At 42.5% G+C, this 16,136-nt stretch overlaps 1 protein-coding gene across 1 annotated transcript in view; it reads left to right on the plus strand.

The window, feature by feature from the left end:
- meiob (meiosis specific with OB-fold) overlaps positions 1-16,136 on the plus strand; it is a 156,651-nt gene that overhangs the window by 88,137 nt on the left and 52,378 nt on the right. Inside the window, exons 4-6 of the mRNA XM_078240979.1 lie at positions 2,837-2,968; positions 7,580-7,652; positions 14,391-14,586. Of these exons, the coding sequence (XP_078097105.1) occupies positions 2,837-2,968; positions 7,580-7,652; positions 14,391-14,586 (401 nt within the window). The remainder of the gene's footprint in view (positions 1-2,836; positions 2,969-7,579; positions 7,653-14,390; positions 14,587-16,136) is intronic.

A 16,136-nucleotide genomic window follows, 5' to 3' on the forward strand; every position in this document is an offset into this window, starting at 1 on the left:
GTGTACTTAAGCAGTCAAAATTACTAAACAATGACTTTACAACACATTAATTATTGTGTCAGTTTTATAATACTCTGCTAAAAAATTACAGAAACTGTCGGGCTTACACAAAGTGGGAAATTAGCATATTTTGAGAAGTTAGAAAATTTTGAGCAGATGCAAAATGATACTCAAATGTTTGCCCAAGGAATCATGCAAAGAAAATTGTTGCAGTTCAAATTAATAGCTATTGCTCCTGATTTCTGCCAGTTCCAGTATTCCAACAAAATAATCAGTTGGCATCAGTCTAAGAAATTCAAAATACTATTTATTTTAGTTTATTAATGTTTAGATCATTTTAGTTTATTTGTTTTCAAAAATAAAGACGACAAATAGCATTTAGTTAAAGTATATTTTCTCTCATCATAATTGAGGCTCTATTATGATAATAGACCTATTGATTGTGAACCTCACCCTGACCTTTCTTTAATGTGGTTAGCTCATAGTCAATAAAGGAGTTCTTAGCTAGATAATATAAACCCCTCTTCATAAATGTGCAAAATCAAGGTTTGACTACATGAAACAAATAGAGCATTGTGCCCATGTAATTGCTCAAGATAAGTCTGAGGATCTGCTATTTTGTGATAACAGAAGCATTATAACATGTAAAACAACCCCATCCTCAGCAATGGAGCTTCAGTGTACAGGTGATGTTTGTGTGTTCGCTCAGTCAGAAACTGAGCTCCAGGTCATTGTCAACTCCCTCTCCAAAGCATATGAGAAAACACCTGGAAACAACTTTTACAGATGCACCATAGAAAGCATTCTTTCTAGTTGTATCACAACTTGGTATGGCTCCTGCTGTGTCCAAGACCACAAGAAACTACAAAGGATTGTCAACGAAGCCCAGTCCATCTCGCAAACCAGCCTCCTATCCATTGACTCTATCTACACTTCCCGCTGCCTCGGAAAAGCAGCCAGCATAATCAAGGCCCCCACGCACTCCGGACATACTCTCTTCCACCTTCCTCCGTCAGGAAAAAGATACAAAAGTCTAAGGTCACATACCAACCAAACTCAAGAACAGCTTCTTCCCTGCTGCCATCAGACTTTTGCAAGGACCTACCTCGTATTAAGATGATCTTTCTCTACACCCTAGCTATGACTGTAACACCAACCTGCACCCTTTCCTTCTCTACATACGGTATGCTTTGTCTATAGCATGCAAGAAACAATACTTTTCACTGTATACTAATACGTGACAATAATAAATCAAAAACCTGAAGTTGTCTTCCAAGCAGCTCCCACATCCCCCCATTGATTAAGATCAACATCGAGATCCCAGAAAATATGGACAATTTTTTGAATCTTGGGAGCCTCCTCTTGAAGACAGACAAGGACAACAAAATTTACCATTGCCTCTAATGGGCCAGCTCAGTCTTCGGCCAACTGAAGAAAAGAAACCGAGGCTAAGGTCATGATTTACTGGGCAGTAATGACCCCTATGCCCCCTTATGCTTCAGAGACTTGGACAACCAATAGCAGGCACCTCAAAGAATTGGAGAAATACCACCAGTTGTGTCTTTGCACGATCCCCCACATACAGTGTCAAGAAAGGCAATCCAACAGAAGCATCCTCTTCCAAGCCAACCTGCTCAGCATTGATGCGCAAATCACTCAAAAACCAGCTCCACTGGGTAGGGCAAATTGTTCGTATGCTCTTCTCGGAACTCAGTCACGGGAGGAGATTCCCATGGAGACAATGAAACACTTTACCGAACAGGTGCTGGAGTGTGGCAACTCGGGGATTTTCACAGTAGCTTCTTTGCAGTGTTAATGTAAGCCTACTTGTGACAATAATAAATAAACTTTTTTAAAAACTCAGATGAGTTCCGGTCCCAATCCTGTGCCTGTGCTGCTTCACACTTGCAATGTAATCTTCAAAATCAAATGGCCTAATTGACTAGGAGGCAAACTCCACATCCGATTAGAGGTGCCAAACTGGTGCCAGCAGCAAATGCAGGTGACAGTCATGTTGGGGGCTACTGCTGCCTTGCTAGTTTGCGCAGGCAGCTCCTCAACAGGCCAGGAGGTCAAACAAGGAGAACAGCAGCCTTGAAAGAGGTAAGACCAGCTCTCATGATGGCTCTTGTTGGTCCCACAGGTTCCTCCCAAATCCATCTCCAAAGAAATTTATTTGTGCCCCACACCAAACCTGACAGCTGTACCCATTGAAAATTTGGAACTGTCCCAGAGGCATTGAGATGCCAACATGAGGTCTGGGACGTGATTTACAAAGCCGCACTTCATTGGGTCCCAACCCTGAGACCCTTTATAAATCCCAGCTCTAATGTTCAAGGGTCTGTATATAAGATTGTGTATAAATTTGGGACAGAATGGAGAAACTTCTTTTTACATAGAATATTGAGACTAAAGGATACAGTCCGAGTTGGTGATCATTTTTCAACATTTCAGAACATTCAATGTAGATGATTGAAGCAAACATGGAGAAGGGGATATTAGTATAGGATGGGCACATGAGATTTGGATTACTGCTCCTGAGAAAAGTAAATACTATGGACTGATTGAGTTGAACATTATGTATATGTGTTGTCATTTCTATGTAATTAGGATAATTAAAAGTTGATGGGGAAGCTTTTCTCCAGAAGTACTGATGCTTGTAAATCCCAGGATCCTCCTGATGGTCAGGAAACACCAGCAGACTTTCTCTTTATTTTTAAATAAAATTGTGACGCCAAAGTTCTTACTTGTAATTTAAATGTACATTAGATTTTTACTGATTTATTTTAGAAGTGCAAATGCATACAATTTGGTAAATTTCATTTATTTTCTTTAGACATTGGAACAGAAAGATATACTTTTACTTTCACAATCCGAGATTGTCCAATTTACTTCATCAATGTAACTTCCTGGGGGAGAGAAGAATACGTAAGAGGGCTTTCTAACAGTTTCAGAATTGGAGATTGTGGTACGTTTTAAGGAACTGATCGTTTTAAAAAAAGACTTAAAAATCAGAAATATTTTATAAGAAGTGTACTTTTCATGTGTATTCTATGTCATTTTGGAGAAAAGGTGTGTTATTCAAAAAATGTGTTATGTGATCGACATGCATATTGACTTTTAATAAATTGACTCATCCTAGGCAAATATTTTGCTTAAAAATCTGTCACACTGAACTCCATTAATTTTCTTTGTTAATTAGGTGATAAATGCTAATAGTTTTTTGGTTTAAATTATCTGACCCTTAGAAAATGCTGTTTCATATTTTAACGTTAAGTCATAGAATCCCTAGTGCAGAAGGAGCCGTTCGGCCCATCGAGCCTACATCATCAACAATCCCACCTAGGCCCTATCCCCGTAACCCCACGTATTTACCTTTCTAATCGTCCTGGCACTAAGGAGCAATTTATCATGGCCAATCCAAATAACCCGCACATCTTTGGACTGTGGGAGGAAACCAGAGCACCAGGAGGAAACCCAAGCAGACACGGGAAGAACATACAAACTCCGCACTGACAGTGACCCAAGTCGGGAATCGAACCCAAGTCCCTGGCGCTGTAAGGCAGCAGTGCTAACCACTGTGCCATCATGCCCCCCGCATATATACATATAAATCTATTTTTCCACAATGCCCCTCCCAACCCTCATTCTTTACATGAAGTAATTTATTCTTCAAAATGTTTTCCCGTACATCAAGAGTCCTTAGATGTCTTGCCCAAATATCCACTTTCAGGGCAAAGTTTTCAGAGGTTTTGTGTCATCAAGGGGATTTGGAAAGATTTAAGTGCCTATTGGAAAATCACAGCAATAAACCCATGATTTTATGATATTACTGCCTCTGCGTGTGGGGCTGTCAGCTAGTACAGTGACCATTAATAACTATACACAATTTCTAGGAGTTATAGGAGATCAATTAGGAACAGAAATCCAGGCATCTGGAACTGGCTGGTATTTTAGGAATTTTTAGAGATGCTGATGTTGTCTTTGAGCTGTATTTTTTAATTTCCTTTTATGGAATTATACTTTGTTGTGTCTTCTATTATAATTGTACCTTTTTATCTTTTATCTTTTGTTTAATCAGGTTACATCAATAAAAAAAAATGTTGGTGCAGTTTTCAAGAGCTTAAATTCAAACTAGAAGCAACTTGAGGTTCGCTTTTCAGTACATGCACTATGCAAGACTGATAAGCCTCCTGGCCAGAAAAGATGGGCTTGGATGACTTGACTGTGGGTTTGGCTGAAGCCAGTTATAATCTGTTGAGCACAGATTAGCAACATTTCAGCTCTTGGAAGCTGATCTCAGGAAACAGAATTGTACAAAATAATTTAATTGATGCAGTGCACCATTTGCAAGATGCAAACCAGATAGATTTTTTGATTCTTATCATGCTTACAAAGCTTTTATTCCCTTCTATATCTTTATACTTCTGTAATACGTTTCTTTTACTAAGCTGAAGTGATGAAAATTCAATTCCCTGACATATTAAGTGATAATTATCAGAGTATTTCTTAATTTATCTCCTTATCACGGGAGTAGGTTGGATGGTTTAAGACATCAAATTAAATACATTTGGGCCTGAACTTCCCCAGAGAGGCGATCGTCAGATTTCCACTCTGTTCACAATTTCTTAACTGAATTTTTTTTTCAATCCTATCTTGCCAACCTGCTGAGGGTGTCAAGTGGGTTGGGCCTGGGAGTTTGTCGGCGGTCAGGAGCGGCTGGAGGTTGTAGTTAGAGTTGGGCGGCAGGGTAGAAGGCTCCCCTTAAATATGAGGGAGTACCAAGTGGTAGAGAGGTCCTGTTGGGTGTCATATTCCCTTGTGGGTGGATGGAAGGTGGTGTGTGGAGACTCTTATGAGGTGGTGGGGGAGTCCCCATGAAGTTAGAAGTAGTTTTAATCCTTCTAAAGTTTTTCTAGGTAACTGTTGATGTAACCCATTCGGAACCATCTGAAGTTTGCGATTTAAATTGTATTTTCTGATGGTTCCTAGTGCAGGGCAATTTTTCAGAGAATGTTTGCACTTCTGGACAATTGCTATGCAGACCTGACCTGTGAACTTCTGCAGGAGATTCCCCAGCATATCTCTGGGGTACTGTCCTCCAATATGGCGCTGGGGAGCTTGGAAATTACATCCCTATGTTTCTGCTTCATTCACTAAAATCTACCTTTGGATTAGAAACATAGGCCACGATTCTCCATCCCGACCCGCAACTTTTCCAGCGGGTCGGGGTGGAAGATGCGTGTTGCTGGCCTTGTTCCGGGATTTGCGCATGCGCCGGGAACGCATGCGCATCTCCCAGAGCCGGCGAACAGTTTGTCGCCGGTCAGACTATGCTGGAAACCGATGGGAAGGCAGATAAATAATTTGAATCTGTTTTAAATGTATTTAAAATATGTTTACAATGTAATTATCGGTAACTTATCGGTCCCAATTGAATCGCCCACCCCGCCAGGAGTACTTCATTCTGATGGGGTTCAGAGTAGCTCCCCATGTCAGGGAACTAGCGGGAGACCCCGCCGGAATGAAGAGGGGGGCAATGGGAGACCCCCAGGGGGGCAGGGGGCGGTGGTGCCCCCTGGGCATGGGCACCCTGGCACTGCCCAAGGGGCAAAGTGCCCATGCCCAGGGGGCACCGATGGGCAGTGCCTTGTGGGCGGGGCCTAGGGGCGATCGGCGGGAGTGGGGAAGTCCCACTGCATGGCGATCGGTCTGGAATGGAGGGAGGGCAGAGATTCGGGTGGGGGTGGAGGCTGTGCCGAGGGTGGGCCTGCCCCCTGGGCGGGAGGGTCTGACCCCAGGGGGTGTCAGCGGGGTGGGGGGGGGGGGGGTGTGGGGGGTTGTGGGGTACAACCCCGGGACAGGGGGCACTCTGGGACTGGGGGGGGTCAGGACTGGCCCGGGAATTGTGGGGGCCACGATCGGACCGTGGGGGGGGTGGGTTTGGAGGGGCAGCACTGCGGGGTGTCCCTGGCTGTCCAGCGATCGAGCTGGCCAGCAAACGGGGACTCTGACAGATCGGAGCCACTGCGCATGCACAGAGTTCCAGAAGTGTCAGACTCCGGCGTGAATAAGCCCCGCCCCCAGGTTGTTAATGATATTCACGACTGGGACCTTTGCAATGCACAGAGTGGGGAGATTCGGGTGAGAAGCTGAACTGACAAAACTGTCGGGATCTAGAACAGTTTTCCCGCCAATTCAGCACTTTTGGGAGAATCGCGGCCATAGGGTGGAATCTTAATACAATACTCCTTCACTTCTCCTTTAGCTTAACAAGGTTTTAACACACAGGTTTTAAGATAAATACAAAGTACATTTGAAGCTACAATGGTCTCATTAGCACCCAAAGTTAAAGTTCATAGATTTTTTCTCAGAATCCCCCCAGATGATTGTCATATGAGGGTCTCCACTATCAAAGTACGCTTTAAAATCTTATGTCACAGTGATATATTCACTTAGTGTTCACATTCTGAAATTCAGTCCATATTTTCCAGTGGACTCTTGACCAGAACTTCCGCTCCACTTTGAACAGTGAGTCCATTCCATGATTTTGTACCAACCCCTTTAGGTTTTTGTTCCCTTGACTAACTCACTGTCACACAAATTCTGATATCCAGTCAATACTTTCATCCCAATTGCTTTACAATTTGGTCACAGATGGTAATAAGAGATTCCAAACTTTAGGATTACTTTAGAAACCTTTTTTTTAAGCATTCTCACCAACTGATTCCTTCTCAGCTTTGTCTGGGGTCATGAACAGTGTACTTCCAGGTTTCCAGACCCAGTCGTTCCTTAGATTCTACGGAGCTTGCTTTCATACACATTACTCCATTGTACAGCTCTTCTCTCTCTCCAGCTTCTCCAGAGTTGAGACAGAGCTGTTCATTTCTCTGTGACTTGTCTGCAACTGCCTCCAGCTAAATCTACAGAACAAAGAAAATTTTTTGCTTTACCTTACAAGGGCCCCTGGTTGCTAAGAAACTATAATTATTCTTCATGCCATAGCTCTAAACACAATAGAATCCCAACTGGAATTGAAACGAAACCCCACATATACAAACACATTTGTCCGGCATGAAATAAATTTCTTTCAAGCACAGAGACGTTAAATTAAACCCACCTAAAACTATACATTATTTCTAATGTCTACCAATACAAATATGAATCCCTTAGGACTACTTTTTGGTTTCCTAACTATATCAGCTTTCTATTATCTTAAAGGTGTGGACAGGATATTACACCTAATTTAGAAGAGTGACACTGTGATAGATGTCTTGAATTGTTTACACAATGTAACTGCTATGGGAAGTGACATATCTATCATTTGTTGTAAATGCTCTCTTTACCGCTATTTTACATTAATTTTACCCCTCTAGATTTTTAGATTTCTCCATAATATAAACACAATCTTGAGTTTATCACCTTCAGGCAACCTCGGTTGACCTACTGTAGGGTTTGTTTTTTCTCATTTTTTTGATCCCATTTCCCCAGCTATATATGATCTTGTTATAGTGATAGAGATTCTTAAAACATTTGCTTCTATGTACTTAACGATAATTTGAAAAATATTTTTTGCTAGTTGTAATTGAAAATCCACTAGTACAGGCCAAAGATACGGAAAAGGAAGAAAGATTCAGTCCATCTACTTCAAGGTATATTCAAAGTCATATCTCCACTATAATTATAATATTAATGCTTGAAGCTCACTGGTATAATTGAAATTGCTAAATTGTTGGTGTCTTAATAAATATGTCAGGCAGGATTTTTCCACCCCGCTGCGCTGGCCGAGTAGCAGGGTGGGAAATATGAGCTAGAGGCGAAAAATCGGGTTCGCGCCAATCAGATGTTTAACAACTCATTTATCTGCATACAATTTTTTTGTCCAAACCTCAAATGGAGGCTCCTGCAGAACTCTCCCAGTGTGAGAATCCTCGTAGAGAGCAGCATAGAGAATCTGCACAGAGGCCACACCCTCTTTTTAAATCAGTAGCTGCAGTGTTCTGGTAGTGTTTAATGGTCCCCAAGCTTCTCTGTGTTAATGAATGAATTGGTGAGTGGGTAGGTGTAAGTGGGTAGGTGGGTAACTGGGTGTGTGGTAGTTGGATTGGGAACTGAGGTGTAGTCAGGACATTGAGGGAGTTAGGCAGAATGGGGGGCGGGGTTCGTGATGGTGTTCAGTTATATAGTTACCCAGGTGTTACACTAGGATTTTTCTGTACAACATTTCCTTGGTAAGTAAGTTGGAACTGTCCAAAGTCTGCGACTCTAATTTAAAACCGGAGACTTTTTCACCGAGTCCTGGGGAGCAGGGGAATTGGAAGTTCAAACTTCCCTGGCAATTCTTGGCTTATTGACGGGGCACCGTATAACTGTCCTGCTCAAAACATGAAGAGCATGACTGGGCTTAGTACTCAAGGGTCTAATGCATAATAAACAAGCTTGGCTCCTTTACTAACGGTTTGCATTCAAGTGAGAATCCATTAGGTTTAGGTGCCTCAATGCATATGGTCCTAATTGGCAGCTGATCCTTACAGAGGCATATTAGAATGGATGTAGGATTTTTAAAAATGACCACACATGCTATGCAGAGACAGAATAGGCCCTACAATACAAGCCTCCATGTTCCTAGTGCACTGGTCATGGTATTCAAGGCACAGTGCTTGTACTGAGGACATAAGTGCAGGGATTATGTCTTTGTGGAGTTTGCACATTCTCCTCGTGTCTGCGTGGGTTTCCTCCGGGTGCTCCGGTTTCCTCCCACCGTCCAAAGATGTGTGGGTTAGGTTGATTGGCCAGGTTAAAAATTGTCACTTAGAGTCCTGGGATGTGTAGGTTAGAGGGATTAGCGGGTAAATATGTGGGGGTAGGGCCTGGGTGGGATTGTGATCGGTGCAGACTCGATGGGCCGAATGGCCTCCTTCTGCACGATAGGGTTTCTATGTTTCTATGATTATGTGTGAATAGTTATTGTCAAGGCCACTGGAGGACAACCAACACAAGGCTGACTGTGGCTTCTAATGCCTGGGCCTTTTGACACTAATTAAGACTCTCGTGAATGTGCAGTCACATCTGAGGGGAAAGCTCAGCCAGTGTCATCCTCCAGGATGATATCAGCGTGCAAGGGGTGGCCTTGTTAGTCAGGGGCTGGAGACTGAGTTCCTGCCTTGTATATGGAGGGAGACCATTCCACTGGAATTACCATTGATTACTTAATTGTATCCATTCACAGATTAAAAACATCTGGTTCACTAATGTATTTTAGGGAAAGAAATCTGCCATCCTTCTGGTCTGGCCTATATGTGACTAGATCCACAGCAATGTTGTTGACTCTCAAATGCCCTCTGAAATATCGTAGCAAGCTACTCAGTTCAAGGGCAATCAGGGATGGGCAATAAATGCTGGCCCAGCCGGCCATTGCTGTTTGCTGCACCTTGCATAACCTAACACTACAAAGGGGGAGCTAGACATCTGTTGGTTGAGAAGGGCGTTGAAGTGGATGAATCTGAAGAAAATGAGGATTCAGATGAGCCACATAAGGATGTCATTGTACAAGCATGGCGCAGTAGACATGCCAGTGACAACGTCAGCTATAAGATTCCATGAGGAATAAGGTGAAGACAACTTGCAATCACAATTCTCTTTAATGTTTCAATGCAGGGGACACAAGATTTCCATTGTCATCTTCAACATATCATGAGAGGTTATCAATCTCACATTGATCACAGAGGAAGCATAAGTCACCTTCAATTCTAACAATGGGGGTCAGCCTTAAACGGCTCAGTAGCCTAGGGACCATGTGATTGCTGTGGAATGTGATAAGCACTCCACTTGCACAAATCCTTAAACAGCTACACATAGTTCAGTTCTTTCAACCATGGCATTGACAAGTTAGTGGCCATGGCATCCTCAAGAGGCTGAAACACTATTGCACCCATGGCTGCATTCATCCTAGTATGAGAGCAGCTTAGCAAGGCAGCCAGAGGAAGAAAAATATTTATCAATGGTTAGTGCTTGACCATCTTGAGAGGGAGCTACATCCAAATAGCACCATCTCGCCAAACAGAGCTGTCATGCATGATTAATGCAGAGGCTGCATCTTGATCCTGACCCCCAAGTTGCCATTGGACATCAGGACACAGTTGTCTGTTATGAGACAGCATGTTGCCTAAGCTGCAAGTTATGATGGCAGAGAGTGGTTCAGCAGGAACATCATTTGATTTGTGACAATCGCTCATTACTCTGCATTCACTGGAAGCCTGTCAAGCTTACATCCTACATTGTTTTGGAATTTTGGAGAAACGTCGGCCAGTCAGTTTTGACGCAGCAGTCAATGATAACTTGTTCCCTTCATAGATACTGCTGAGCACTTAGGAGATGTGCTGGAGCATCGCTTTCATATCATTACAGTCTTTGACATTGTCTGTCTCTCAGAGGCCAATCCTTTTGATGAACCCTAAGTCAATGAGTGCAGTCATACAATGAATTCCATAATGATTTGCATTCCGTGACTTCACACAGGAATACTGTGAAGCACCGCTAGGCAACTATTCAGAAGCAAAGTAAGATCCTCGGATAAGTAGACAGAATCAGATGAGTATACACATCTGAGTGCGCACATTCCCGCCTAGCAGACATTTCAAATGTCACCCTCAGCTTCATGCATGTGGTGCGTGAGAACTAATAAAGGAATAACGTTCAACCTTAAACATGGAGATGGAAAAACACTGCATGGACGCTTAACAATGAATACTGCTTTCACCAAAACTTCAGTCATAAAACAAACACCATTGCAAAGTGCACTTGGGTAAAAAGACTAACATTGGTCACGGCAAGTACAACATCCACAAACTACAGACTTAATCGCAACAAAATCAGGATAATCATTAACCTTGACGAACAGTTCTCATTAGGCCACATAATGTGTGCCTGAGGTGTAAGGGCTACATGTGAATTGTCCATCCATCACCTTTCATATAGAAGTGCCTTTGTTCATGTCGCAGATGTGAAACTGAAGACGATTCACTGTAATGTGATTGAGAACTAAGGTACAAGATGAGAGATAATTGTAAAGGGGATTTCATTTTATACCCTTGAGTGAGCACATTACATTGATTAGTCATTCAATACTTGAAACTTAGGGATAAAGGCAAAATATATTACAATAGTGCAGATTATATACAGTGAATGAACACCCGTGCCAAAATTGTGCATTCAAAACTTCATAATTTTCCTAACTCTTATCGCTATGCCTGGGTGCAGCCCTGACATCTGCAGCAGAGGTGGGGGCAACCTCCTAACTGCTGCGCCCTATTCTCTGAGATTACTTTGGCGGGCATCTTCTGGAGGCCCAAGGGCTGGATGGTCCATGCCAGCTAAGGATCACCTACTCTGGGGTAATTGCACTCTCCTCAGCCTGACCTGCTGAAGTCGATGGAGTCACAGGCAGAAGGGATTTGCAGCATCAGGTGGATGTCCCAGAAATATCTAGCTGGTACTCCTCCTCCCTTTGGGTACCTGGGGAATCTTTCCTGAATCGTTGATGAGAAGGGACACCTAGAGGGAGGTAGCAGGGCCCCATGCCCCTCACTCCTAGCTACTGCTGGAGCGCACCTATGGCAAGAGTGATGGTGTGCAAATCCATCAGAAACTGCTCGGCGTGGTTCTCCGAAGCAGCCGCCACCTTTCCCATGGAAACTTTGCACTCAAATACCAGAGCTACAATATTGGACAGAATGTGGATGGACTCTTCCATCCTTCATTCCAGTCTGGTGACGGCCTCTGACAACACTTCTTGACTTTGCATATCCATTGCTCTGGGGCTGATTGCACAGTGTGGAGATGCTGGCGTTGGACTGGGGTAAACACAGTAAGAAGTCTCACAACATCAGGTTAAAGTCTAACAGGTTTATTTGGTAGTACTAGCTTTCGGAGTGCTGCTCCTTCGTCAGGTGAGTGGGGGTTCTGTTCACAAACAGGGCATATAAAGACACAAACTCAATTTACAAAATAATGGTTGGAATGCGAGTCTTTACAGGTAATTGAGTCTTAAAGGTACAGACAATGTGAGTGGAGAGAGCGTTAAGCACAGGTTAAAGAGATGTGTATTGTCTCCAGCCAGGACAGTTAGTGAGATTTTGCAAGCCCAGGCAAGTCGTGGGAGTTACAGATAGTGTGACATGAACCCAAGATCCCGGTTGAGGCCATCCTCATGTATGCGGAACTTGGCTATCAGTCTCTGCTCAGCAACTCTGCGTTGTCGTGTGTCGTGAAGGCTGCCTTGGAGAACGCTTACCCGAAGATCAGAGGCCGAATGCCCGTGACCATACCTGTACCTTTAAGACTTGATTACCTGTAAAGACTCGCATTCCAACCATTATTTTGTAAATTGAGTTTGTGTCTTTATATGCCCTGTTTGTGAACAGAACTCCCACTCACCTGATGAAGGAGCAGCGCTCCGAAAGCTAGTGGCTTTTACTACCAAATAAACCTGTTGGACTTTAACCTGGTGTTGTGAGACTTATTACGCTGATTGCACAACTCATTGGACTCTGACTCAGCAGGAGCCTGGTCTCCAGCAGTTCTCTGAGTACCAGAGACCTCAGCTGTCACTGCCTGCACCTGCTGTGGACACATGTCCGTGAGGTAATCACCAGATTGTGACCGCACACCTACTCTAGAACTAGGAAACACCAAGGTGCGTGTATCTGCACTGGTGGTGGGTGCAGGTAAACACAGTGACAGGTGTTCCTTGGATGCATCCTCAGCCTCCTCATTAGAGGGGGGAGACGATGTTGCAGTGGTAATGTCACTGGACTAATAATCCAGAGGCCCAGCATAATGCTCTGGGAACATGTGGTCAAATCCCACCATGGCAGCTAAATTCAATTAATAAAATCTGAAATTGAAAGCTAGTCTCAGTAACGGTGACCATGAATATGTTGTCAATTGTCATAAAGTCACAGCTGATTCACCAATGCCCTTGAGGGAAACAAATCTGCTATCCTTACCTGGGCTGGCATACACGCGATACAGACCAACAACAATGTGGTTGACTCTTAAGTACCCTCTGAAATGGTCCAGCAAGCTACTCTTTCCAAGGTCAATTAGGGATGAGCAAGAGATGCTGGCCACATCCCATAAAAGAATAAATTTTTAAAAGGTGTTCTGAGGTGATAGACTGGTGCTTAGTGTTTGCTTGTTGTCTTCCCCTGCCTTTTCTTGCTGGTGGCTGGAATAGAAATTGATTGACTAGGCAAGCTCCAACATTGGTCATCCATAGTCATTGTCTGATTGTGGCCGATGTATCCTAAGTGGACCCCTACTGGCTTGTTGCGGGAGGCTAATCTCGCCTTCCACGCAGGAATGATCTCTGTTCCACCTACTGATGGCATGTGACATCCCAGTGAATTTGGAGTGTGTAGAAGTTTTACTTATCCTGGCAAATGCATCAAATCATTCATTTGTTTCCTGCACTGCAGGGCAATTTTCTGTACTAATCTCCCTGGCAACTTCCTCCCAAAAGAGTGTGTCAGGTGGGAGAACCTCCTGCCCCCATCCCTCAGAAAGAGGATCACCTGCTTTTCCTGGATAGCCTGGAGGAGAATTCCTAGCAAGGTTTCGCTAAACTGTGGGGTCAAAGGTTTGGTACATCTGAGCATCATGATGGTGCAGAAGTTCACAACACACTTGGCCTGCAATGATTGAATGTCTTTGTGGTGCTGTTTAAATACGACACCAGGATCTTTGACCCCATGGGATAACAGTGAGGCAAACAAATCCATACCCGCCCTGCCATGAAATTCAACGTGCTCCTCATTGGATGCATAATTAATGAGCTGAAAAGCAGAAAATCGTGCAGAAAAATCTGGTCCACTGCCCAGCAGGAATCACGTCATCTTTCCTATCCACCATCACAAAGGTCTCCAGAATGGAAAACTCTATCCAATTAAATGAGAGAGCTGTCCAGAAGAGATATCCAGATAGTTATCAGAAATGAGACACTTATTTAATGTTTATCTACAAGCTATGTCATAAATCAAACAGTTCAATTTTATTGTTATTCATTTATTGCTATTAATTTGCATTTATTTTATATTAATTTGGATATACAGAATTGCAAATTAGTGCAAAATTAGTTGAATGACCGCTCACTGAAGTTTGTTCAAATATAAATTTAGCCTTGTGCCAACAGTGGGGTTGGAAAGATTGCCAACCATGTAATCAGACTGATTATGTACATTTTTCAGAACAAATTTGATCTAATTTCTAAAATGAAGTATTTTAACAGAACAGTTGAGAGAATAAGGCACATGATTACTCAACATTTTAGTTCTGATTTATCCTGCTGATGAAACCTTTGACATTAATATTGTTTGTTGTTTCACATTTAGTTGCTATAAACTTTTGGTCAGTGAGAACTTTTCAACAGTCAGGATGTGCCATGACCTGGAGCTTGAAACTAGGCTTCTCTCCTTATTGCATTTACCTGTGAAAGACCCTCAGGATTATTATTCACTTGGAGATATTGCTCATAATGGCCAAAGCCTGAATGGAAACATTATCAATATACTGGCATCAGTCAGATCGGTGAGCTTTTTGCAATTAAAATATAATAGATATTTTCTTCTATCAAGCAGTGTGCATTCACCAACACGCATTCTGTATGAATTGGTTAAAAAAAAATACTTTTAAGTATCTAAAACATACCTCAATTAAGGCTAACTGTTAAATACTGACAATTCTTTGATATGTTTTTCAAAGTACTCACCAGCATTTTTAATTTGTTTTTTAATTGGTGATATAAAAATATTATTTTCAGCCTTCCTTTTTATTATGTATCTCTGCTCTTACTTTAATTGATGATTTCTGATGACATCCCCAGGTAATTGGCATAGAGGTGTTAATGAATCTGAATGTGACATAAATTAGTATGATAATAAGATTGCAGAAAGATCCTGAGTTAACAACGTCATCTGTTGATACTATTTCAGCTTTTTCACATGCCAGACACAATTCAAAGAGATCCAGCTGGTGGAACTAACCTCTAGTGCCTAAAGGACATCGGAAACACATCCACTGCCACATTGGTTTTGGGTGGTAGTGAGCTGTCCCTGGTGGCCAGTTTAGATAAATGTTATGCACTTCAGTATGCTAATGAGGAGCCTAGTTTAGGACCCAAGCCAGACTATCATGGGCGACGTTCTTACTGCGTTTAAATCAATAAGTCATTAAATGAATGCTGGAGGTTTCTGCCAAAAAGCTGAGTTTTGTAAAAAGAAAACGTACCTCAATATGCAGCTAGAAGGAGTTGCCATTACTGACCACCACATTGATTTCTCAATTGCCTGCTGACACTGGCAGTGAGGTCAAATTAAAAGTTTACAATGATGTAAAGTTGATTTTCCCTGACAGGGAATCGGACCTGATCTGGGATGACAAGAGCCCCGAATCCTAACCACCAAACCATTTTGAAAAAAAGTTTACAATAATGTACATTTGCATTCAATTTGGAAAAGCTGCAAAATTTTCAGTTTAGTTTCAAGTAGTATACATTCGGCAATTTTGTTTTTAAACTGCTGACTACTAATACTCTGAATGCTCCTAAAATATGACTAACATTTATATTTGCATTGCCAAAACGTAATTGCCAGGATTTCCCTTGGATTGGCAGCTTAATGATGGTGTGGGATTTTCTGTGTGTCCACTTGACTCTGCCACAAGTCTGCCTGCTTTCTTCTTTCCCTAATTGATCCAGCTGATCAAGTCCTGCTAAAACTACCCACTATTCAAAGATCATCCAGTAAGTTAAAGATAACACCTGGCTTATCTTCTCTACCACATACCTGCTTCTTAAACTACCCTGCCTGTCTTCTCAACCCTTGCCATTAACAATAAATGCAAAGAGCACAAAAGTGCTACAAAAGTTGTCTCTGCTGCTTCCCAAACTTCCCCAATCCACCGGGCCTAATGCCCTTTAAGGTTCCCCATGCTCTAACCATAAATGTATATCTTTTCTCTTGTTGCTCTCCTATCTTTCTAATCCTTTTCCAAGATCATCTTGTTTATGCTAGCTATCTCTTTTCCTATTAAACTGCTGACCACCCAACTTCTTTTCCTGACATTAACTGGTATGAACT

This window comes from Mustelus asterias, chromosome 23 (genome assembly GCF_964213995.1).
Source record: "Mustelus asterias chromosome 23, sMusAst1.hap1.1, whole genome shotgun sequence".
Lineage (NCBI taxonomy): Eukaryota > Metazoa > Chordata > Chondrichthyes > Carcharhiniformes > Triakidae > Mustelus > Mustelus asterias.